Source organism: Primulina huaijiensis, chromosome 2, assembly GCF_012295235.1.
Source record: "Primulina huaijiensis isolate GDHJ02 chromosome 2, ASM1229523v2, whole genome shotgun sequence".
Lineage (NCBI taxonomy): Eukaryota > Viridiplantae > Streptophyta > Magnoliopsida > Lamiales > Gesneriaceae > Primulina > Primulina huaijiensis.
The window spans coordinates 27,396,800-27,419,802 of record NC_133307.1 but is presented as its reverse complement, the minus strand read 5'-3'; the positions used below and the strand labels follow the sequence as shown (position 1 = coordinate 27,419,802).

The 23,003-nt window shown below is 36.3% G+C and overlaps 4 protein-coding genes across 7 annotated transcripts; 2 read left to right on the top strand and 2 right to left on the bottom strand.

Moving 5' to 3' along the window:
* Positions 1-233: 233 nt before the first annotated feature.
* On the bottom strand, positions 234-4,248 carry LOC140971204 (peptidyl-prolyl cis-trans isomerase FKBP16-4, chloroplastic). The gene is made up of 10 exons (XM_073433339.1): positions 4,063-4,248; positions 3,852-3,986; positions 2,641-2,696; positions 2,496-2,551; positions 2,043-2,100; positions 1,478-1,552; positions 1,142-1,231; positions 786-863; positions 634-674; positions 234-497 (listed from the first exon to the last, which is right to left on the bottom strand). The coding sequence occupies exons 1-10, from the start codon at positions 4,130-4,132 to the stop codon at positions 470-472; spliced, it is 687 nt and encodes a 228-aa protein (XP_073289440.1). The 5' UTR covers positions 4,133-4,248; the 3' UTR covers positions 234-469.
* Positions 4,249-5,070: 822 nt separating this feature from the next.
* LOC140971202 (threonine dehydratase 1 biosynthetic, chloroplastic-like) lies at positions 5,071-9,288 on the top strand. The gene is made up of 8 exons (XM_073433336.1): positions 5,071-5,695; positions 6,163-6,342; positions 6,440-6,916; positions 7,642-7,890; positions 7,973-8,046; positions 8,174-8,291; positions 8,606-8,740; positions 8,851-9,288. The coding sequence occupies exons 1-8, from the start codon at positions 5,249-5,251 to the stop codon at positions 8,989-8,991; spliced, it is 1,821 nt and encodes a 606-aa protein (XP_073289437.1). The 5' UTR covers positions 5,071-5,248; the 3' UTR covers positions 8,992-9,288.
* Positions 9,289-11,065: 1,777 nt separating this feature from the next.
* Positions 11,066-13,574, top strand: LOC140971203 (GDSL esterase/lipase At5g03820). Of its 2 annotated transcripts, XR_012174263.1 has the most exons (6): positions 11,066-11,505; positions 11,584-11,714; positions 12,063-12,296; positions 12,537-12,792; positions 12,956-13,331; positions 13,445-13,574. XR_012174263.1 is itself a non-coding variant. In XM_073433337.1 (5 exons), the coding sequence occupies exons 1-5, from the start codon at positions 11,274-11,276 to the stop codon at positions 13,147-13,149; spliced, it is 1,047 nt and encodes a 348-aa protein (XP_073289438.1). In that variant the 5' UTR covers positions 11,066-11,273; the 3' UTR covers positions 13,150-13,463. The 2 variants fall into 2 exon arrangements, 1 of the variants encoding a protein (XP_073289438.1); XM_073433337.1 differs by having other exon boundaries at positions 12,956-13,463.
* On the bottom strand, positions 12,407-22,542 carry LOC140971200 (E3 ubiquitin-protein ligase UPL7). Of its 3 annotated transcripts, XM_073433335.1 has the most exons (15): positions 22,147-22,537; positions 21,856-21,978; positions 21,505-21,745; positions 19,988-20,571; positions 18,608-19,594; positions 18,187-18,509; positions 17,278-17,556; positions 16,940-17,192; positions 15,794-15,964; positions 15,619-15,711; positions 15,227-15,334; positions 14,084-14,200; positions 13,764-13,853; positions 13,470-13,573; positions 12,407-12,812 (listed from the first exon to the last, which is right to left on the bottom strand). In XM_073433335.1, exons 1-14 carry the CDS (start codon positions 22,168-22,170, stop codon positions 13,490-13,492), a joined length of 3,477 nt encoding a protein of 1,158 aa, XP_073289436.1. In that variant the 5' UTR covers positions 22,171-22,537; the 3' UTR covers positions 12,407-12,812; positions 13,470-13,489. The 3 variants fall into 3 exon arrangements, 1 of the variants encoding a protein (XP_073289436.1); XR_012174261.1 differs by lacking the exons at positions 12,407-12,812; positions 13,470-13,573 and having other exon boundaries at positions 13,765-13,853; positions 15,227-15,324; positions 22,147-22,542; XR_012174262.1 differs by lacking the exons at positions 12,407-12,812; positions 13,470-13,573; positions 13,764-13,853; positions 14,084-14,200 and having other exon boundaries at positions 15,253-15,334; positions 15,619-15,724; positions 22,147-22,542.
* Between the last annotated feature and the right edge of the window lie 461 nt (positions 22,543-23,003).

Genomic DNA, 23,003 nt, shown 5'->3' with positions numbered 1-23,003 from the left:
GGTTTGTAGCACAAAATTTAGAATATTTGCACATGCTCCTATATTTGTTGCTTTATTTCTATTGCCGCGATTTGCATATATATTATGATTCCATCAAAGCACACCACCATTACCTTAAAATTAGACAAAGGATCATAAAACATGAATGTTACCTTAGAGACAGTTCATTCGGGATATCTTGAAATTTAGAAATTTAGCTTTGCATGGAAGAATATTGGATATACAATGACTCATATGAATTGACTGGTCAAAGTTTACGACCAGCATACAAAGTTTTATATTGATAAATATTTTGGAAAAACACAATAAAAAAAGAAAAAGAAAAGGTGGTATCCTCGTACGGATACATTTCCTCCGTGCTAAAAAGTAAGGAAAAAATTTCAAAGCAAGATCAAAATGTTGCACAAGTTACAGTCGTAGACTTCCACGTGCACGAAACGACAATCACTTACAAAGAAACACGTTTCAGTTATCCTTCAACAATTTTAACAGGAGACCTGCACAAAAAGAGAACGAAGAAAACTAACTATATTTACTGGCTGCCTAGATAACACGAATCCAAACTTAATAAATATGATGATGAAAATAAAGGATGAAAGCAAATGAAGAACGCCCTCGGGGACTGTTACATACCCGAATGGACTTTGCTTTATGGCTAATAGTTCAACGTCAAGCTGCGAGCCGAATATCAAGATTTTCGAAAAAAATTCAGGAAGTGAGATATACAGATGCTATGTAGCTAGCAGAAAAACATTATATATCAGATGAAAAATACGTCTTCTTACCTCAATTGTTGCATTGGGGGGAATTTCTTGTACCCCTTTGCTCCCATAAGCTAGCTCAGGAGGTACTATTAGCAATCGCTGCAAAAAACAGTTATTTTTATTCAAGATTTTAAAGGCTTCAAATACAGTGAATCTGATGGAGTTCAGGTGTAAGAAAAACGGTTATTTTTATTCAAGATTTTCAAGGCTTCAAATACAGTGAATCTGATGGAGTTTAGGTGTAAGAACGGCGTGCATTGATCGTGCTTAGCATTAATACAGTTTCCACTTGTACTTCATGAGAAAATGAAAATTCAGATTTATTCGTTCTCTTCAGTAAGTGATTTAAGGAAGCAGCATGTTATAGATTCACTAACCTGGCCTCCCACACGCATGCCTTCCACTCCTAAGTCTAATCCTTTCAGAACTGCCCCCCTCTCAGATTGGCCAATGTCGAATCCATAAGGCTATATCCAAACCAGAAAGGAATACATGTTAGTATTGCGTTTATCTTTCTGTGTGCTAAAACTCAACATTTCATATTTACATAAAAGAGCAAGATTTGGATTAGGTAAGAAGACGAAGACTGCAAAACCAATATCAAGAAACAATGCAGAAATAACTGTTCGATTTTTTGTGGTAAATTCTCAACTTATTTACAGCATAGGCGAGTCAAACACGTACATGAATTTACAAAATCATTTCAATCTTACCGTTCCACCACCAACACCGAGACCTTGTCTACTCGTCATAAACGTGATGCCTTTCCACTTTGCTACGTAGTGGACCTAAAAAAATGCATTCAGTACTTTGAAATAGTTTATTCAAATATCAAATACAGCATTTGCAGAATTTTTTGGCCAAAACGTATGGAAAAAGAATATGTACAAATCACCAAACTTTTCTGGAAGATTTTATGCCACAAAGCAAGATGCAAAGATATGTGAGGCATAATCACAATAAACAAGATTGAACTAAAAATAACTTTATATTTCTTTCCATTTTTAATCTCAGTCCAGCCTGGTTGTCTAAGATGATGAAATTATGTCCGAAGGTGGCCATCGTCTATTTTATCCATTTTTCACATGTAGACGACTAGCATTTAGAGTCTCAGGCAATCAATAGTCACACCATAGTTATTAGACTAGAGAATGCTGCAAATAAATTGGTGTAGAAGGAACCTTTCAAAGCCAGTGAATTTTTTATGAGTGACACGTTATAGAAATATTTAAAGCAATATACTTAGACATTAAATTTACAACTGTGCCACAGCCATACTGCAACCCGAGAGCCCTTCACAGCTTTAAGTCCTCCGCCGATCTTCAAGTCGTAGTACCTAAAATAAAACATCTATATATCAGAACTTCAAACATGCACGCCCTTCAAAAAATAAACAAAAAAAATCACTAAATGATAAAAGCAATATAAATCACTTCAATGATTATAACATGAGTTTCCACTGGTGTAGCCTGGTTCAAATGAAACACGTGCATGACTACAGATCAGACAAGGTTCCAGCGACCAGTCACAAAAACAGTACAATCTCACACACGGTTGTAATGTAAAAAAAGGATCAAATAAAGAGGCAATATCAGAAGTAATACACAGTTGAATCCTAGTATAGAAATTTGGATTTTGCATATCAGCTACATTTAAGATAGTTCAAGTCGCTAAAACGAAGAATGAAAAAAGTATAAGTAAAAATGGGGGCATTTATGATTAGATGCTAACTTTAGACCATTTGGGAGGGTTGTAAATTCGCTTTCAGGGGTTTTGGCTCCTTTCAGCTGCATCAAGAAAATAAAATCCAGAGGTTGTAAGTACAGATTCTACAGAGTATATTCATCAAGATAAATGTTTTTAAGAAAAATCCTACCGCCCTTCTGCTCGTGCTCACAGCCCCAGCTGTTTCACAGATAGAAACTCCAGCAGCTAATCAATTATAACAAATGTAGGAACTTCTTAGTGAATAATATTAGAGAATGATATTCCACCAGACACTGTGGATTTGAAAAAGCCCGCTCAAACTATATTATACTAAACATCTTCTAAGCCAGGAGATTGCCACATTTTCAAGTAAAACAAAAAACAAGAATAGGGTTGTGAAGTAGTTGAGCCGCTAGCAACTATTTTGAAAGTGGCTTGGTCATAGCTTGAGTCAAGCTTGGCTTTGCCCAAACTCAAATAAAGCTCGAGTCGCTTGAGCATGGTCTCGAGTCAAGGTCCGAGTACTCGTCTAATACTCGACCACAATTAATAATTTTTTCATTTTTAATTATCATGATTTAAATTACTATTTAATATTTAATTTTATCATAAACTACATATTTTGACAACTTTTAAAAAACTCTAAATAGTATTTATAGTCAAACTCCAGCAGTATTGATGCTCAAAAAATCTAGCTTGCAAGTTGTCAAGCTCGAGCTCTCAAATTACACGAAACTTGCTTGATTCGAGATCGAGCTTAAAAGGAAGAAAGTTTGATAGTATAATATTTGGAAATAAAGATGCATTTGCCTAAATGCATACCCCTTGCAATAACGGAAGTCATAATGGGAGAAAATGTAAATCAAAATATGGTATTTCCCTCCATCAGAATCCAATAATTTACAGCCAAAATTCACACCAAACTCCAGTTATTTACATATGATATGGTTCCCTTTCGATACCGGAAGTAAGCTAATATCCTCTAAAAATATAGACCGCAAACTTCCCAAAGATATTAAATATACAGCTTAAAACCACAAATCCTCTGATAATGTACCTACATGCCTATTTTTTGAGTCTCTGACCATATTTTGACCAAATGCACCTCTTCATCCTCCCAAAGATCGAACACTTACTAGAAACATTAAAAGAGCTTCTTTAGTGATTTATGTAAGCTACGAAAATTAAATCTTTAATCTTGGAAAGCGAGCAGATAGCAAATAAATCATATATAAAAGATCATGAAGAAAAATAGAGAACTTTCAGAGTTTTACGCCTTTTTTCACACCCGAAAAGTATGAATCTTTTTTGTCAAAACCCAAAAACCACTATTCCACAGTAAAATCAACAAAAAAAAAAACCCTCGTGTGACTCGCTAACCTGCTGCAAGGAGACAGCCCATCAATGCCCTCCTTCCCTCGCCCTGCAAAGTAAAGTTTTCAGCAGTACCATGTGCAGACGACAGCAAGCAGCGGCATTTCAAGAATGAAGCATTACTGCGGGAGCGTCTGTTTCCTGCCCAGTCGAAATCACAAGATATCAGTAATCCAATCCCGGCAGCGAAGCAAGAAAACAGGGACGCAGATGGCACCTGCGGCCGAGAAAGAGTGGTGGAAGAAGGTGGCGGGCTTAAGTGGATGGTAGAGGAGTGAGAGCTCCATGCTTATCCTGTCAGCAGTGACAGTTGGAGAGGGGAGATAGACGGTTGGGCCGACAGTTGATTACACAGAATGAGAGAAGGGATAACATATTCAGTATCAGCCACAATTCCAATATTATTTCAAAAAGAATTTGCAAAAGGAAGTTTTTTTTTTTTTTTTGGCCTAGAACCATATTTGTGGATTAGAAATTTTTTAAAAATAATATTTATTCATAAAATTTAACATAATAAAAATCCATAAGAGAGATTAAATGATCAATTTACCAGCTTAAACAAAGAGAAGATAGTGCAAGTTCAAAAACACCAAAACAAAAAGATATTGTTGGGAAGAATGCTAGTGAAACGTCTGCTTGTGCGAGTATACATGAACATGAACAGCATATGATTAAGAACATTAGATCTGTGTACGTAAAAGCACTTTGTTCATAGATGAAGAGACCTTATTCCAACAAAAAACATATGAAGCCACCAAAACCATCAGATGTTCCCAACAAACGCTATAGTGAAGAGTAACTCTTCTGTATCAACATTTTTTGTGGTTAATTCGTGTTTCAATTTTCAGGTTTTGTATAGTCGGGATTGAATACATACAAATCATTGTATACCATTTGAGCTCATAGCATTCAGTCCCTTATGAAATTATTATATAAAACTAAAAAAAATTTTGCTATTATGTCCACATCTTTCAAAAAATAAGACCATGCTTTTTAAACTTTTTTATTACCTCAAATGAAAGGAATTACCCACAAACCCTCTGTTTCCTTTAGTCAACGAGATGATGGGCCAACTGTTTTGCCAATATATGGGCCTGAAAAATAATTCAATGACCCATCATTTAAATTTGGGTCCAACAATTTTATTTTCTATATAAATTAAAATATATGCAAACATTAAAAAAAATGATTAAATCAGTCAATAATTTTTTTTTGCTATATTACAGTCAGATTCCTGGTTAGTGGCCGCCTAGTTCAATTTCGGTTCCTTTTGTAGAACACGTGAATTCACACGTGCAAAATATCTTCCAAGTAACTTTACCTCGCCGTTGATCTTGGTCTCCCTCGCTTTTTCTCCGCTCCGCCGCGGGGTAAAACCAAAGTCTGCGTTAATCAGATACACTATGGAAGCTCTCCGTTTTGCTCCGGCACAATCATCGCTGTTCGCCACCAAATTCAATGTGAGATCATCCTCCGCGGCTGTTAAGAAAACATGCGTGAAGCCCTTGATTTACGCCGCCCTGTCGAAGCCCGCGGCGGAGGTTTTTCCATCTGTAGAGGTGTCATCTTCTAGGGTTCCGGCATTGGCTCCATGTTCGGAAGCTGCGGCGCCGCCTTTGATGAAGGTTTCTCCTAATTCTTTGCGGTGCGATAGCGGATATTTGGTGCGGAATGAGAATCTGGGCAATGTAGCGGTTAGCAATGGTTCTTTGAATGCGATGGAGTATTTGACGAATATTTTGTCTTCCAAGGTGTATGATGTGGCGTATGAGTCGCCTTTGCAGCTGGCGACTAATCTCTCCGAGAGGTGGGGGGTCAATGTCTGGCTGAAGAGAGAGGATTTCCAGCCCGTATGTGTTTGATTTGATGAATGTATAAGACAGTTTGGCATATGTTGATTATCTTTATTATAGTTTCAAATGTTCTTGAATGAAGAATAATGCGTAAATGATGCATTTTGTTTAAAATAAAACTCGAGGCTTTAGCGATTGAAAACTGTTTTTTTTCTCTACGGAATTTTATCTTTTTCTTCTTCTTCCTTTTTTTGTTTCTATTACAATATTTGGATAAAGAGGACATGGTTTTGAAAATCGGAGCTTGGATGCTCTTATGGATTTTTTTCCCTTTTCGACGATTGAGATTTTTATTGATTTCGGAAAGTTGGGAGTCTCTGCATTTTGGAAACGGGACCTTCTTTTGTCTGACCTGCACATTTTGTAATAATATTAAAGATTGTAGCTTTATGGGGCAATTGAGTGTTTACAGTTGCAGGGGCTATGTGAATCTGAAGCATGCGAGCTAACAATCTGCTTTGCAGGTTTTCTCTTTCAAGCTTCGAGGGGCTTATAATATGATGGCAAAACTTACGAAGGAACAACTGGAAAGAGGTGTAATATGTTCATCTGCCGGAAATCATGCACAAGGCGTCGCATTATCTGCCCAGAAACTTGGCTGCAATGCCGTGATTGCTATGCCTGTCACCACTCCGGAGATTAAGGTTATTGTTTTTTTTGTTTGTACGTTTACTTTTCTTCCACGTGTTATTTCTGTTGACATAACCACGTGTTCTAAAAGTTTTTGCTTCATGCTGGTAGTGGAGATCGGTTGAAAGACTAGGTGCCACTGTTATACTGGTTGGGGATTCGTATGATGAAGCCCAAGCATATGCCAAAAAGAGGGCGACAGAGGAAGGCCGCACATTCGTTCCTCCTTTTGATCACCCGGATGTTATTATAGGGCAGGGAACAGTTGGAATGGAGATTGTACGGCAAATGAAAGACCCTATAGAAGCTATATTTGTGCCTGTTGGTGGTGGTGGGCTTATTGCTGGTATTGCTGCCTATGTGAAAAGGGTCTCCCCAGAGGTAAAAATTATTGGAGTGGAGCCATTTGACGCGAATGCAATGGCGTTATCCCTGCGCCATGGTCAGCGAGTAATGTTGGACCAAGTGGGAGGTTTTGCTGATGGCGTGGCAGTCAAAGTGGTTGGTGAAGAGACATTCCAACTTTGCAGGGAATTGATAGATGGGGTAGTTCTCGTCAATCGTGATGCTATTTGTGCATCAATAAAGGTCCGTTGGCTCCCTTACAATCATATTCTCCCCCTTTTTAAATTTCTACGTGATGCCTTGTCGGAATCAGCTAGTTACTTGTCATGTTCTACCTCTAGGACAACCAGCATGATGTGTCTAGAGCGTAGTTGTACTTAGTTTGTCGGCATGCCCTGATTGTTTTGCAGTATCATGTTAATATAATTTTCCAACTTCTTCTTTTCTATGGTTATGCCAGTGAGGAATTTTGGTCTTTTAATACATCATGCGGTATATGAGATCGATAAATGTTAACTATATATGTGTGAAGATCGAGAGGCATATTCTTATTTGCCCCCTGCTGAGAATCTTCTACCAATGTAATCATACATTAGAGAACGTTTTATTTGATTGCTTTAGAATTTTCCATTGTCATCCCATTTGTCATTTTGTTGCATTTGGAGAATGAACTTTAATGTGTCTATTGGCGATGAAAGTAACATCAAGGACGAGACTGGTTTATGTTGCCTCTGAAAGACGGATAATTGCAGAATTAACCCTAAGTTATGTTGACATAGTCAATGTTAATAAATTTCCATGCAGATTGAAAAATTTATGAATCCAGCCTCCAGAATTCCAAATTTGAGAAAAAAACAGCTTTAACATGTAAATTATATCTATTACTATACCATTGTCTCCTCACCAATTTTTTTAGTGTTTAAAAAATTGAGCACTAACTGCCTACTGGCGGATCCGCCTTGTTACAGGACATGTTTGAAGAGAAACGAAGCATTTTGGAACCAGCCGGTGCTCTTGCCTTAGCTGGAGCTGAAGCCTATTGCAAGTACCATGGACTCAAGGGTGAAAATGTTGTAGCAGTGACCAGTGGAGCTAACATGAATTTTGATAGATTGAGACTGGTGACCGAACTTGCAGATGTTGGAAGACGTCGGGAAGCTGTCCTTACGACTTATATGCCAGAGGAACCTGGAAGCTTTAAAAGATTTTGTGAGCTTGTGGGTTTTCTGATTCATATTTTGTCCTTCCCATTATTTCCAAGGATGCCTCCAATGTAAGTTTTGTTTTTGTTTTTTTTAGGTGGGACCTATGAATATCACAGAATTCAAATACAGATATAGTTCAGAGAAAGAAAACGCTCTAGTACTATACAGGCGAGAGATGAACTTCATGCACTTCCTTTTATTTCACAGATCAAAGCATGACATTGGCCTTCATTGCTTTGCAGTGTTACAATAGGGAATAAAGAACCAACTTACCTTTTCTTTTCCTTTTCAACAGTGTTGGGCTTCACACAAAATTAGAGCTCGATGCTATGATAGAGGGGATGAAGTCAGCTCAACTACAGACCATTAATCTTACGGAAAATGATTTGGTCAAAGACCATTTGCGACATTTGGTTAGACTTTTTTTTTTCATAATTCTTACCAAGACTTCATTGAGCTTGCTTTTTGTTTCATTTTTTCTTCCTATGCAAGCCTTGCCCTAGCTTCTGTTGAACATCAGAATATATATTGTTTATCTAATGGTCTTGTTTTGAAAGTGTTCCTTCCGTACTAACTTGTGTCCAAAGTGTGTTTTTTTCGAGGGGGGAAGTAAGTTCTGATATGCAGACCTACGTACCATCTCTGGCTTATAACTCTGCATGTTGTTTTCGAGTAGGCATTTTCTCGATTTATGCTTTTTTGAACGCTAATTTCTGATATATTTCAGATGGGTGGCCGATCAAATCTTGAAAATGAGCTCCTTTGCCGCTTTATTTTCCCTGAGAGGCCCGGTGCTTTGATGAAATTTTTGGACGCGTTAAGTCCGCGCTGGAACATCAGTTTGTTCCATTACCGGGCACAGGTTATGATCTCCAAACTTAACTTGATAATATTTATGATACTCATCCTTTAACGTTCAGTACTTATCTCACTATTTATATTCTGACAATTAACTTTTTAATCCTAAATTAGGGAGAGACTGGGGCAAATGTGTTGGTTGGTATCCAAGTGGCTCAATCTGAGATATACGAGTTCCGAAATCGTGCAAACAGTCTTGGATATGAGTATGAAGTGGAAACCAGTAATGAAGCGTTCCAGCTATTAATGCGTTGATGGTGGCTACTTTCAAATGTTATAATGCAGATTCCTCAACGGTGGTGTCACACCTTTTGATCTTTGAATCATTTTCTTTGTTTATGCAATATCGAGCTTCATTTGTTGTGCAAGGATCCATTAATTTACGCTGTAGAGGTAAATTTCTTGCGTGTAATAAAGCTTTATAAAGTTGGGATTTCCACGGGACTTCCATTGCCTCCAGCTAGAAACTAGAATGTAGTGTTTGCTAAGTATGTTGTATATGTACGAGAATAATGAAATCAGTTTTTTGACGGTGTATTATATTTTCTTTTTCCTTTTTCTGTTTAAGTAATTACTGTGATCTGGCTCTCTCATTCTGCAGCATGTAATTACTGTTGTCTTTTCGTAAAATAAAATTGAAGTTGCCTTTCTCTGCATAACGCAGTTCTGGAAGCCTGCAGCAACATTTAACTTCCTCTGCCAATAATAGGTCCATTGCGGTTAGTTGGATGTTATCCTTGGGATATTACCTCAAAGATAGATCCAACAGCTACAAGGAGAGCAATACCTCCCGTTGATCCAATGGCTACAAGAGAGGCACATATTTTTTCATGTGATACAATAGATTCGACAATGTGAAAAACACATGTAGCCTCTTTACCACCAAGGATGAACCTCGAGGCAATGTCTCAAGTATTGAATAAACCGTCCCTTGTTATCAAATGTTGGATTGTGTTTAAATTTTCTGTTCAATACTTTTTGTTTCTGTTCTTGTCCAAAAAAAATAAATTATTTTAATTGTCTCGTGATAAAGCTTGATCCGATTCATCCGGTTTGTTGGAATGACCCGATCAGCTAGTTAGATAAAAAAAATGTTCCAATTTTTTTAATTGTATATTAGATCCTTTTTTTCTTCATTTTGTACAAAAAAAATTGTATGTTAAGAGGATATTCTGTAGTTTTAAATCAAAAAAGTTATTTTTGCTACACTTATTTAAATTTTCTATAGTTAACACTAGTTTTAAGGGCAGTTCAGGGACGTAACCATGATTTAAAACTACCCGGGACTCTATGCAAACTGAAATTGATATTAATAAATTAAATAATATAAAAAAATGAAAAAAAGTATGTGAATATTAACTTTCTGAAAATATAGACAAAGTATTTAATATTCAATACATACAAAAGTATGAAAAAAACATTATTGAACTTGTGTTATTTGATTCTAAGAGAATCAAACTCATTTATTATTATATCGTTATCAAATTTTCAATCAACTCAAGTTCAATGTAAATTACTATAGAATATGCTAAAAACTTTTCTTTTCTCTTGTTACGAATAACTATTTAATTAACAAATTTCATAAGTGAAAATATTTGTTCCGTTCAACAGAAGAAAAGAGAGATGTTATTATGTTTATGTTTAAGGAGATACATATAACCAAATAGAGAAATAGTATGTGAGAAATATCAAAGAAATGGGGTGTGCCATTAGGCCTAAATAAGTAAAAATATAATAAGGTGAGACTGCGAACAATTTTTTTTTCTAAAATCAGGTGGACTCTAGCCCAAGGGTTGCTCTGTAATATCTAAATCTTTTTAAAGTTGGTTTCAGCTGAGTCTAGCCCATTAACATCTCCGAAATGAAATCGTTTTTTATGATAGTTTAGGCTGCATAAATATATATTATATAAATTCTTAATCTTCGTTATTTGTCGAGCAAACAACAGATGATTTCATACTTTACATTCATAGGCTTTCCAGTAGTGTCCAAATCAAAACTTGAATAAGATATTTACATTACACTTGTTTTAACAGTAGTAATTTTCCCAAAAAAGCAAAAGCATTTAGTAATTTTACATGTGTAATGACATTGTTTAAACTGCCTGAGGTACACTTATTCTTTTCGTTTGTTATTCATTAAAAGAGTCTTATCCATTTGCCAAGCTTATCAGGAAAGAGTAAAAACCAATCTTTGTTCAAACATGCCTTAGATCAGCCAAATTTCCCTCAACTTCCTAAAAATGCGTGTCTTGTTCTTGGACCAAATCTTTTGTCCTCGTATAAATAAACTGACGTCGTCTCTTTTTAATGTCATATTAAAAGTCACTTTATTGCAACACAGACACACACAGCTATTGCTTACTCCAAAATGTGCCAAGCATCAGACATGCATCACCCGCAGTAAATACACACACACTTCCACCACAATTTGATCATTCCTCCAAATAAAAGCCAGCAAAATTAAGAATACCACAAGCAAGAAAGAAACAAAACTTGAAGGTAGTATCCATCAGTGTAGGTGCAAAGTAAGTGAAAATGGGATTCTTGAGCTACATATTATGTGGTTTTCTTGTTGTGTCATCACTTGTTCGTGGCGATCCCCTTGTTCCCGCCCTCTGCATATTCGGGGATTCGGTGGCTGATGCGGGAAACAATAACAATTTGCCAACATTAATCAAGGCAAACTTCCTTCCTTATGGAAGAGATTTTGTTACTCACACACCTACAGGAAGGTTCTGCAATGGAAAACTGGCCACCGATTTTACAGGTAATGTACAGCTCGAGCACAATATGTTTTGAGCTACTCGGCCTCTTCGCTAATGCATATATTTTTTTGTATTTACAGCTGAATTTCTAGGATTCAGTTCATATCCACCAGCACATCTCAGTCAAGAAGCCAAAGGGAGCAACATCCTTAACGGTGTCAACTTCGCTTCAGCTGCTTCGGGTTATTACGACAACACAGCACAGTTATTTGTAAGATTTGACACATTGTGTAATTAATCAAAACATGTCTTAGAAAATAATATATATATATATATATATATATGATACAATCATACACGATTTTTTTAGCGTTCGGATATATCCGGTGTGCTTCTATCGTAATTTAACTATACAAGAGAGTTCGGATAATATTAATCATAGTGTCATTTCCCCTATATATATACATACAGAAATGTTGATTTCAATCTAAACTAAAAAGATATTAATAAAGTTTTAGCTATTTGTATATGTGTTGTATATATAGGTCTTTATGGTCGACCCACATAAATTGTATTGGTGTTTTTTTCACAATATTTCTACTTTAATTCGTGTTTACAGCACACTGTGACGTTGACACAGCAGCTAGCAAACTACAAAGAATGGCAGAGTAACGTGGTTAATTTGGTGGGAAAGGATAAAGGAAATGCTACATTCTCAGGAGGGATCCATCTGTTAAGTGCAGGGAGCAGTGATTTTATTCAGAATTATTATGTTAATCCAATTCTCAACCAAGCTTACACAACCGATCAGTTCTCAAACATACTCATAAAGTCCTACTCTAGTTTCATCCAGGTTACATGAAATGATACAATTTCTCGAATATCTTTCGTCATATTAATTCATGAAGAAACTTAAAGAAACACGGGACTAAAAAAAATGTGAACACATTGGACAAATAAAGATCAGTAACTAGAATGAAAATTTTGAATTTTGACTTGAAGATTATAATAATTTGATAATTAAATAGCTGTGACACTTACAATAGTGAGGGCTTCTTTCACATGGACAATATCAACAATGTTTCTTTGACAGAACTTATACCGTTTGGGAGCAAGGAGAATAGGAGTTACATCTCTACCACCTACAGGATGCCTGCCAGCAGCAATTACCTTATTCGGTTTGGGAAGCAATCAGTGTGTCGAGAGGCTGAATCAAGATGCCGTTTTATTCAACAATAAGTTAAACGCCACATCTCAAAATTTGAAGACCAGGCTACCGGGATTGAAACTCGTGGTCTTCGATATTTACAACCCTCTGATGGATATGATTGCAAAGCCAACAGATAGTGGTATGGTGCATAATAAACATCTGCAATTGGAAAATGACAGTATGCTGTGTTAAAAGCATCTTTGATTTTTGCCCCAAATCACCAAATAAAGAGGATGATAAAATTCCTGTAACATTTTTATTTAAATTCCACTTTTCCTAACTAACTTTATAATGTTCTCCAGGATTCTTTGACTCGAGGAAAGCTTGCTGTGGGACGGGCACAATTGAAACATCGTTCCTCTGCAATGAAAGGTCGATCGGGACATGTTCAAATGCCACACAATATTTATTCTGGGATGGATTCCACCCTTCAGAAGCTGCTAACCAAAGATTGGCCCAAAGTTTACTCCAACAAGGATTTGATCTGATCTCTTAGGACTACCTTTTAGGTGCAGCAAGTCAGCAACCCCCTAGTTTCACTTCTATTATCTTTTAATACGTACTTCCATGCTGTTAGACTAATTAAAATTCTAATAGTTCCTCTTCCCTTCATTTGGTCGATGTAGAGATGTTATAAGAGAAGCATATTAAGCTGCCCAATCCTTCGCAATGTTGCCTGTATTTGATATAGACAGTTGCGTATGGGCAAATTTGATAATTTTCAATATAAATATTATCAAGCATTCTAACATTTTCTTGGAACGAGAGACGATAATTACAAAACTCAACAGATCCATATCATATAAAGGTGCCTACCTTACAGTTGTCATAAACTTCTAAGAAAGTTCAAATCCTGTATTTGAATTGATGGCGTAAAGAAGCTTTGCTCTCAAAGTGCTTAGCCGCTTGTATGTTGGGAGCTGCATATATTACACAAAGTCCAAGAAAATATCATATATAATCCATCAGATAACCGCTAATGGATCGACAAAATGTGCAGAAAATGAACACTGCAATTGATTCGACAAAATAATGCAAGAACATGTTGCTGAAAATTAACACTATAACATCAGTAAATCCAAGAGTGCATATGAGCTGTTTGAACGGTACCTTGAGAGTGTTATAGCATGTAGAAGCTGATGGAAGCCTATCCACATCCTGGCCTCCAAAAGTCGCCAAAAGAGGAACATCACAGACCACCTATATTAAAAATAACATTTTTAGTCTGAATACTTCAGACGCCCCATTCACTTTATTTTCATCGTGAATCCCTACAGTTTTTTCATAGCTTTCGCATATGTAAACTGCAAGTCGGCTGAAGAAAATTTTCGTAGCTGAAGTTATATTATAAATCCATGAAAAACCAAATAAACAAACTGGATTCGATAAATATCTTCATCAAGGTTTTGAAAAAATATCCAATAAGATACCTTATGAATAGTAAATGCAGGCTGAAGGTGCTTGAACCCGAGCAAAGGAGCTCGAGAACAGCTGGTTACAAACTTCAGAAGCATACAACGTTCTCTTGGCTCAAACCCTGCAAAAGCCTGTGACAAAAGCAAAACGAAAGGTAATCTGAAAGCAGGCAACAACTTGAACAGTAACTGTTGAAAACAAGATATTAATTTATCATCCGATTAATTAATAGTTAGGATAATTGTTTATTTGTATTTTGAATTATGGAGTTGATTAGATTTCTTAGATAAGCTTCCACTGTTTCAGGGCTTTAGTTAGATAGAGTTTTTCCAATAAATACTCATGTATTTCCCGTTATTATTCAAGCAATAAGATCTGAGGAACTTCGCTTAAGTAGAAAGAATCACCCAAGCGCCATCAAAATTTAACAAGATAATAATGTGATGCTCTGATACAAGTGGAAGTAATAATTCTATTTCCTTGAGCATTTGTATGGTGTGTTTTTCTCATGACTTCCAAAAAGTCAACAAAAATCTAAAAGAAATCAAAGATACCACGGGTGTTGTTTGACCACGATGTGCGATAGAAGTGGGTGTAATGAGATTTGAAGGAGCTAAGCCTAGGTAAGATTATCTTAATAAAATAATTAGCTTTGTTAACGCAAGATGGAGGATTTTATATAAAAAATTAACCTCTAAATTAAGCTAACTAAAACGAGCACTTTAATACTTTTATTTTAATCAGCATTATTGATCTCGTCATTTACCTTGTCAAACTTGAAACATATGCTCACTCCGAACATCACTCGGAATTAAGAATCTCACAACTATGGTCATAAATCGGTCTGAAAATTCACAAAAAGAAGATAAAGCTACATGCCAGATAAACAGGCGTTTCGAACATATTTTGGACACAGCAGCTCACTTTTCTCTGCACAGTCATGTTATAGTATATAGGAGGATCTAACTCTAGGATTTCCTTGGATTTCAAACAACATGAGGTCCTCTAACTTTTTCTTCAAAATTAAAACACCATGGATGCAACACCCAGTGATAAATAACAAAATTGATGGAAGCTGAATTTTAAGAACGGGCATCACATTAGTAGAAAATAAAATTTTCAATGGAATAACTGGAGAGCAATCAAAACTCTCATACCTCCCAAAATATTTTAACCGTTCGACTTCCTTCGCTATAACCTCCAGTATATTTAGTATTTTTTCTCAAATCATCAACATCAATGTCATGGTTTCCACCTGAAAGTAACTGAACAACAAAATTTTACAGAAGCATGAAATGAAAGTTCGTGAAGTAGAAACATTTATCTCGAAAATCAGCAGCAAAATACCAAAGTCAACAACAAATACAGAAGTAAATGAATATGAACAAATGCACTACCAGATAAATACAATTGCCTTATGTAGGTACTCGTGTGCAAATCAAATGGAAAACCAGTTTCAAAGAAAAAATTACTAAGTTATCCAATGAATAAAAATAGCAAACATGGTCAATGAATAGAAAAACCAATGATATCTCAGAGGGAAAAATACCTGATTAAATTCACTGGCATTAAATAACTTCAACCATGATGGGGAAATCAAATCCGTCAACCCTCGATAAAATGCATTTGAAAAAGGAAGCATCTGCAATTCAGAACTGGAAATAGGGTCATAAGCTATTAAAATTATACTTTAAAAGCGAAATTACAGTAGTTCTTGTCGATACCTGTCTGTTAAGTTTAAAGTCTGCCATTGCATGAACATATTGCAATTTGTTCTCATTTGTCACACAGATGTCCTTGCCACCAGGTTTCAGTTCAATGATATGTCTTTTTCCAAGTGATTCTTCAGTAACTGTAAAATCCAAAGCTAGTTCCTCAACATCACCATCATAATTCTGCATATCCAAATCACTAATGACATCAGATATTAAAAATAGAAGAATGAAACTTCATTGTAACAGAGGTACATCGCCCAAAGGAGAAGCGTGATGAATCCAAAAAACAAGCATACTGAGGTGGAACTCAGATTAGCAGATATAGAGAAAGACTGATTTCATCAGATATTCAGAAAAAGAAATGAAACTTCATTAGTAACAGTGATACATCGCTCAAAGAAGAGAAGTAAGATGATCCAAATACTAAGGTCTAATTTAGGCATACAATAAAAGGCTGATTTTCATGGTAGAAAAGATGAATGATAAACATCAATTTCACGTCGTCTAATGCCAAAATCACCTTCTTTCATGCCAGAATGAATGGTGATAATCATAATTTATTGGAAAATAACATCTGTTTTGTGCTAAGGATGAGCACAAAACTTCACCACAACGTACAAACATTAATCTTCTTGTTTCTCAGAATACAGAACATGAAAAAACCTCACTAATCACCAATGTTCCATTGCAGCCTCCATAATGACCCTCACATCTCTCATGTACAGAACACTGTTTACTATTTTGTTGTCCTTTTGCTTCTCTTAATTCAATAAATTCCAACTGTTACCACTTACGAGGAACCCACATCGCTTCCCTAGCGAAATTATCACCCGCTTTGAACATCCACAAAATATATACGCCTTTTACAAAACATGACTAAAAAACCTTCTATCATATAAACACATGCAGGGAACAGCTGGGTGGAACGAACACACAAACTGATAAAACATAAATTCGCCTTGATGTTTAGTGCGGTCTGAAACATCATATGGAATTCATGTTTGAGGGAAAAAACTTTGAGGATAGAGTTTACTACCGCTCATTACCTATAATGTTCCATACCCCTTTAAAACACTAAGCTAAAGTAAAAGCAAAAGTGGTAATAATACATTAAATGGTGAAAGTTTTTAGGTTCTCAGAAATGTTGGCATTTACCTTAACATAAGTAAGGTTTTTGTAAAGCTCGGGATCAAGGGTTGATAGTTCATCCAGAAAGCTGTAGCGGCCCAACAGCTTTTGCACAAAAACATGTGAAAAACAATAATCAAGTAGTATTCCTTCGTACAATGCTTTCCCAGCAATACGTCCCAGAAATTCAATCATTTGGATCCCGTTATCCAAATATCTTGCAGTGGTATTAGGTATAAGAAGTCTATCAGAAGTTGAAGCCTGGGAGAACAGCCCATACCTGAATAACATGCAGTCATTACAGAAAACCAGAAAGGGGGTAACTTTGAAAACTTCATGAGTACAGCTGTACAGGGAAGACTCACTCTGGTGAAAAGGCTGATTTCGATACATCAGTCAAGAACTCCTTGGATAATCCACCATAATCAAGGCCAGCCTCTGGAAGGCCAGCCTCACTGACAAATGAAACATGGATGGCAGACTTCAACTTTGAACCAAGTGAATTTAATTGTCGCAGTCCATCTTCAAAAATATGATCCCTACGAATTACTATCTCAATTGTTCGTGAACCAGGTCCAGTAACCTCACCAGTCAGTCTTCTGGACACTTTGTCCATGCTAATGAATTCTCTGAACATTTTCACCCTGCGTGTTCAATAACATCCCATATCATTTATTCCTTATCAAATTCTAGAGGGAATAATTACACTTTTTAAAGTTCGCGATGCCTAGTGTAAATTAAAAAAATTCTCCAGTAATGACCAAGCATGTGGTGTGAGACATACTACATCTGATTGTTATAATGGACTGATTTAAAAAAAAGTCATGAAGGATGATGATATCCTCAAGAGTTAAGAGTATATGTGATTTCCTTTATGTTTTAACTTTCAACAATATATCTTCATAGACAATGCTACTAAAAGTAATGGTGGTGCATGAGACAAAAAAAGACATTTTATTAGCGATGGTACCCTTAAGGGAGTAATTTGATAATTGCATTGCTAGCTTAAATAACATGGATAGAATAGGTTATATCCTCACTTAACCTTTATTGGAATCATCTACATAGTTTTGCCACTACATATAGACACCTGGGAGAAAGAACTAAGAAGTCAGTTCATTTTTAAAAAAAAAACGGACTTCCATCTCCCAGGAGTCCTTATGAAGTGGTAAAATTATCGCATTAGCATAATAAAGAAAAATAGTATTCTGACTACCAATACTATACTTACACGACCCTGAGAAGTAAGGATCATCTTCTGATATTTTACTTACCTCTCTTCGAATGGAAAAACATGTGGCATTGTAGTAACAACAGAACCCATCATTGAGGAAGGAGCTCCATCTGCAGCTGAAAGAACTTCATGAGTCCTGGCTGCAACAGCAATTGGCAGCCTGTTAATTTTACCAGGGGAGAGCCACAATGAAGGAGGGCAGAATCTGTGCCTACAGTCCCTTTCATATAATAAATGCAGACACCTAATAGCAGAATCCACAAGAGGTCGGTACTGACTGCTGATATTACGGGACAAAGAATTATATACAAGTGTATTCACTGTTGACGCAATTCTTCGCTGCTTCTCCAGTGCAAAAGGAACCTAATTAGTTACATTATAATGTCAATCAAATTGAAGTCACCACACATTATCACGTCCACAGTAAACAATTGCATTGAACTAATTAGGCCAAAAAAAACCTGTTTATCATAGAATTCTATATCATCAAGAACCAACAATAGATGTGAATAGCTGGAGCAGAAAAGATGAAGTAGACATGAAATATCTTTTGATATGCCCCCAGGACCCTGCCTTAGGAGCTCTACGTCCCACTCATCAGGACGTTCCTCAATTTGACTAATGTTGGATTGGCCATTGACAGTATTTGCATGATCATTCTCTGCTAATGTTTTTCCAGTAATTTTATGCAACACATTGACCCATTTATTGCCGGTATCTCTAATAAATTTCTTCTGCCTTCTCTCAGAAATTATATCAGCATTCCCTCCATACTTTGAATTTGCATAAACTGATTTTGAAGAGGCAGATTGATTCTTTCCCGGAAAAAGAGATTTCTCTAGTTGTTCCCATAAACTCAAAACAAATCCAGGGGCAAATGACAACATGTTGAGGAGCGGCAAAGATTTGAGAACAGGATTTAAGGTTGAAAATAGTCGTAGCATGCACGAATAATAAAAAGCAATATCAAGCAATTCGACTTTCCGTGAATAGTCAGGATTGCCCGATGGCATTTTATTGATCTCATATAGACAAGCATCTCTTTCCGAATCTAGGAGTTTCTTCAGATGCCACTGCTTACAAACAGGCATAAAATGATCCATGTATGACAACTTTGAGAACCCGCAAGTTGTTTCACCCAAGAGAAGATCAGATTCAGCCGAAGTATCTTTATCAGGTTGGATTTCTTCGTTCTGCCTTATTATCAAGCTGAAGTTTTCAAGTGAAGCCAATAAGTTATCTGCAAGTAAAATAACTACATGGAGATACAAAGCATAGTCTAATCCTGCAGCAAATTTTCCTGACTCTGGAGAGTTTATGTCACATGCTGTTGCAAGATACACAATGTTTGAAAGAGCCCAACTGATTTGTGGCATCTTTCTGGAGTTGAGGGGTAACATTGATTGAGTGATCTCAGAAGTTTCCTCAAAAATCTTCTCTCTTGAGATCTGCCATCAACTGCCATAGTTTGATCAGTATCCTAATATTTATCAAGGAAAGCTACAAGTCGCTTAAAAAAATTATATACTTTTTGTCACTCCAATTTTAGAGCTAATCAGAGAACTAGGATTAGAGAAGTAAGAAAATACTTGAGCATTTTTTTGCAAGGAAGACACATTTGATGTATTTAACACTTGATCACGAAGGGTATTTCCCCTTTAAGTCTAATCCTACCAGTGAGAATCTGAAGCAAGATGCTAATAAGGACTTGGCACTCAAGTTAATAAAATATAGACACAACATTTTCAGAAAGGTGCTCAGAGAAATATTCAGAATTACTAATGCATTTAATATTTTTTCCACTAGTCACTAAGGGTATTTCCCCTTTAGCTTGCTCTTACCAGGAATATTTTGAAGCAAGGTGATAATACAGACTCGTGTCTCAGAGCAGGTACAAGTATTGTAGGTAAACGTTGAGGAAACCAAGGTATCGTCATCATTGAAACACAATACTGTGTGACAGCACACTCCAAAATGCCATTATCATTTTCATCCATGTTTGTTATGTGGAATGGTCGTAAAGATAAAGTTACAGCACTGGCAATTATCAAGAATCTATCATCTGTCTGACGATGATACACCTCTAGAGAAGAAAGAGGAGCTTCCAATTTACAGATGAATTTCCTAATGCAATCGTACAAGCCACTTTTTTTACTTCCAATAAATAGTACTAGACTTTTCACTGCGGTAAGTGCATCCTTGCGGTTATCATCAACAATGCAGTTCCAACCTTTTGGATCAGTTAAAAGAATTGCTAATCGCATAGCAAGTGATGTGAGGACAACATCTTGAGTCCCTTTGTTGAAGAAGTCGAACACAGATAAAATAAACAAGCAAAGGGAAATCAGCTTCTTTGATTGATGAAACCATATCTTTCTCTCTTCGGTGCTATCAGTTGCCATTGAGCAGAAATTCTGACGCGCATCTGTAAGTCAAAGATAGCAGTATTTAATCATAAAACCAACCAAAGGCAATTTTCTAAACTAAATCACTATCACCTCACTCTCCAATTCAATGCTGTTCCGAGGGTATCAAGGGAATCTCTAGTAGTTATCTAGTAAAAAGCAACTTATAGTTTAGTATCACATGCTCAAAGTTCACTAGAGTCCCAAATAATCAATATCCTTCAATTCAACAAAAATGCACATCTGGAAATGTTCACTGAAGATGAGTAGTTTCCAAATTAAGTGCAAAAACGTAAGCAAGAATGCCTACTTACTTCAGGGAAGTCTATTCGGGTATGAATACAGTTTCCTAGAAAAGATGAAGCGAGAGGAACAAGAGTGAGGAATATTTTGCAGTCCCAGATACTCGCTAGGTAAGCCAGTGAGAGAAAAGCTCAAATATCTAAATTTGGTTTTCCATTATCTTCTCCTAGTTGATTCCAGTGCATAAACAGCACAACATTGCAATTTTTCCTTCACTTTCTTTTTGTCATTCCTCACACATCCACACGAAATTAACTTCAATATCGATACAGACCAAATTGAAAAGAACAATAAGTAGCAATTTACTAACACTCGAAAATGTACTAGCATTTTCTTCTCATTCTTCTGGCTGTAAAAAAGGCGACAAATTATTCTATGCATCGTATAAGTATTGGGAGCAGCATGCCAATAAAATGGGAAATAGTTCTAAATAATCATTCCTGAAAACACCCCTAATTTGATCACCCAGTGTCATATTGTGACCACCAGCACGAGCAAATGCTTCATGAATAAATCATCCCAAAGTTTGTACTTTCTGAATAACACATCAACTCTACCGTTATAAGTCGTCCTAAATAATAAATATCATCAATCATCATGGAAAGCCTTAAGATAACATAAAAACAACAGGAAATGCAAAGATTGCATACCTTTCAAAGTTATACTTTCCAGAACAATTCGGAAGCAATCTATCATACAACTTCTATCTCTGTCTCCCATCTTCCCACATCTAACTGATAAATATGAAGTAAAGAAGAGAAAAGGTCTCAAAACTTGGCCAGACATCTGCATTCTAGTTAGATTACTCGCACGATTAGTCATCTTTATTTCCCACTCCTGCTGCAGCCGCAATGCCACCATTTTGATCTCATAATGCCGCCTCCACACCCTCTGAATTCATCTCAAACTTTTAAAATACTTGGGAATAAAAAAAGATAACTAAAAACCCAATAAACAATCAGGCTGAATTTCATTTTCAAGATACAAAATCAAATCTTGACCTGAACAAACAACGCAGCAGCGTTGGCTCTTCTGGTATAGTTCCGAAGCTCCCTTTCTTGGTTAACCTTCTCCAGTAATGCATCCCTCGTAATTTCTTTCGCGCTTGCTCCACGCAATGACACCTGATCATAAAGTTAAACCCATAATCATTTAAGGGATCGGATAAAAATGGATGTTTCGGCGTTCCCAAATCAAAATATAACAAGAACTTGAAAGCATGGGTCACGTCAACAGAGAAAAGAGAAATTTCTGATACGGCATGCCGAGTTCCTGCAAAGAGAAAAACGGACCTGGGTTTTCGGAGGTTCGTTCATGGTCTTTCTCCTCTAAATTACACGGGGGATCCAAATCCAAATAGGTGCTGAATTCTCGAGTTGATGCTGTTATTGACGAGTTTCTCCAACTATTTCGTATTTATCTCCTCCAATGGTAATTTTTTTTAACCTTTTAACCTGCTGCAGCTACTTGAAGCGCATTCTGAATAAACCGCTCAAAAATGAGAAAAAAAAAAAGATGAAAAGATTGCCATTCAAAGAATCCTGGGACATCCAATGGTAATTTGCTCACATGTGTTGCTGCGTAGACAAGAAAGAAAATATACAAAACAAAACAAGTCTCGTGGAAGTTTTTTCTAAAAAATAACCCTAACCAGCCCCGATCTAGTCGGTATCGCTTACCCACTCCTTTACAAAAAGTTTTTTTGATGGACCCGTTCAAGAATTATGTAAGCTAATACAAATGACTTGGAATTTACATTCTTTGTACATGAATATTCTATAAATATGGAGCGAAATCCTTAAATTTTCGTTGTTTATTTTACTTTATTAGCGTCTTATTATCTATCATACATAAATGCACCCAACATGTTGGATCAGGATAAATATCCCCGATTATAAGCCAAAGTCTTCAAATTGGTAGGTCTCCGGAATAGTCAAGAACAAAGAGTAACTTATTGATTTCTGCTATACAAGACTTGCTTGATGTATGTTTGGAGTCCTTTGGAACTTTGCTGGGTTAGAGATAAGAAATCGTTTAAAAATTCAATCATTTGTATCATTGTACACTGATTGTTCATATATGGTGGTTCCTGGATGCTGTATGAAGTGTTGCACATTTCGAAAATATTCCTTGGGTTTGGTTCTTCGTG

What these genes read in the sequence shown, in the direction of transcription:
- LOC140971204 (XM_073433339.1), bottom strand. Translation starts at nt 4,132, where the DNA reads ATGGAGCTCTCACTCCTCTACCATCCACTTAAGCCCGCCACCTTCTTC. An exon ending in GCATGCGTGTGGGAGGCCAG is followed by an intron (nt 864 to 1,141) that starts GTTAGTGAATCT and finishes TGTTTTTTGCAG; the next exon opens with CGATTGCTAATAGTACCTCC. An exon ending in CCCCCAATGCAACAATTGAG is followed by an intron (nt 675 to 785) that starts GTAAGAAGACGT and finishes TTCGGCTCGCAG; the next exon opens with CTTGACGTTGAACTATTAGC.
- LOC140971202 (XM_073433336.1), top strand. Translation starts at nt 5,249, where the DNA reads ATGGAAGCTCTCCGTTTTGCTCCGGCACAATCATCGCTGTTCGCCACC. An exon ending in AACGCTCTAGTACTATACAG is followed by an intron (nt 8,047 to 8,173) that starts GCGAGAGATGAA and finishes CCTTTTCAACAG; the next exon opens with TGTTGGGCTTCACACAAAAT. An exon ending in TGTTCCATTACCGGGCACAG is followed by an intron (nt 8,741 to 8,850) that starts GTTATGATCTCC and finishes ATCCTAAATTAG; the next exon opens with GGAGAGACTGGGGCAAATGT.
- LOC140971203 (XM_073433337.1), top strand. Translation starts at nt 11,274, where the DNA reads ATGGGATTCTTGAGCTACATATTATGTGGTTTTCTTGTTGTGTCATCA. An exon ending in ACTGGCCACCGATTTTACAG is followed by an intron (nt 11,506 to 11,583) that starts GTAATGTACAGC and finishes TTGTATTTACAG; the next exon opens with CTGAATTTCTAGGATTCAGT. An exon ending in TGCAAAGCCAACAGATAGTG is followed by an intron (nt 12,793 to 12,955) that starts GTATGGTGCATA and finishes AATGTTCTCCAG; the next exon opens with GATTCTTTGACTCGAGGAAA.
- LOC140971200 (XM_073433335.1), bottom strand. Translation starts at nt 22,170, where the DNA reads ATGAACGAACCTCCGAAAACCCAG. An exon ending in TAGAATTCTATGATAAACAG is followed by an intron (nt 18,510 to 18,607) that starts GTTTTTTTTGGC and finishes GTAACTAATTAG; the next exon opens with GTTCCTTTTGCACTGGAGAA. An exon ending in ACTTTAAACTTAACAGACAG is followed by an intron (nt 15,712 to 15,793) that starts GTATCGACAAGA and finishes TCTGAATTGCAG; the next exon opens with ATGCTTCCTTTTTCAAATGC.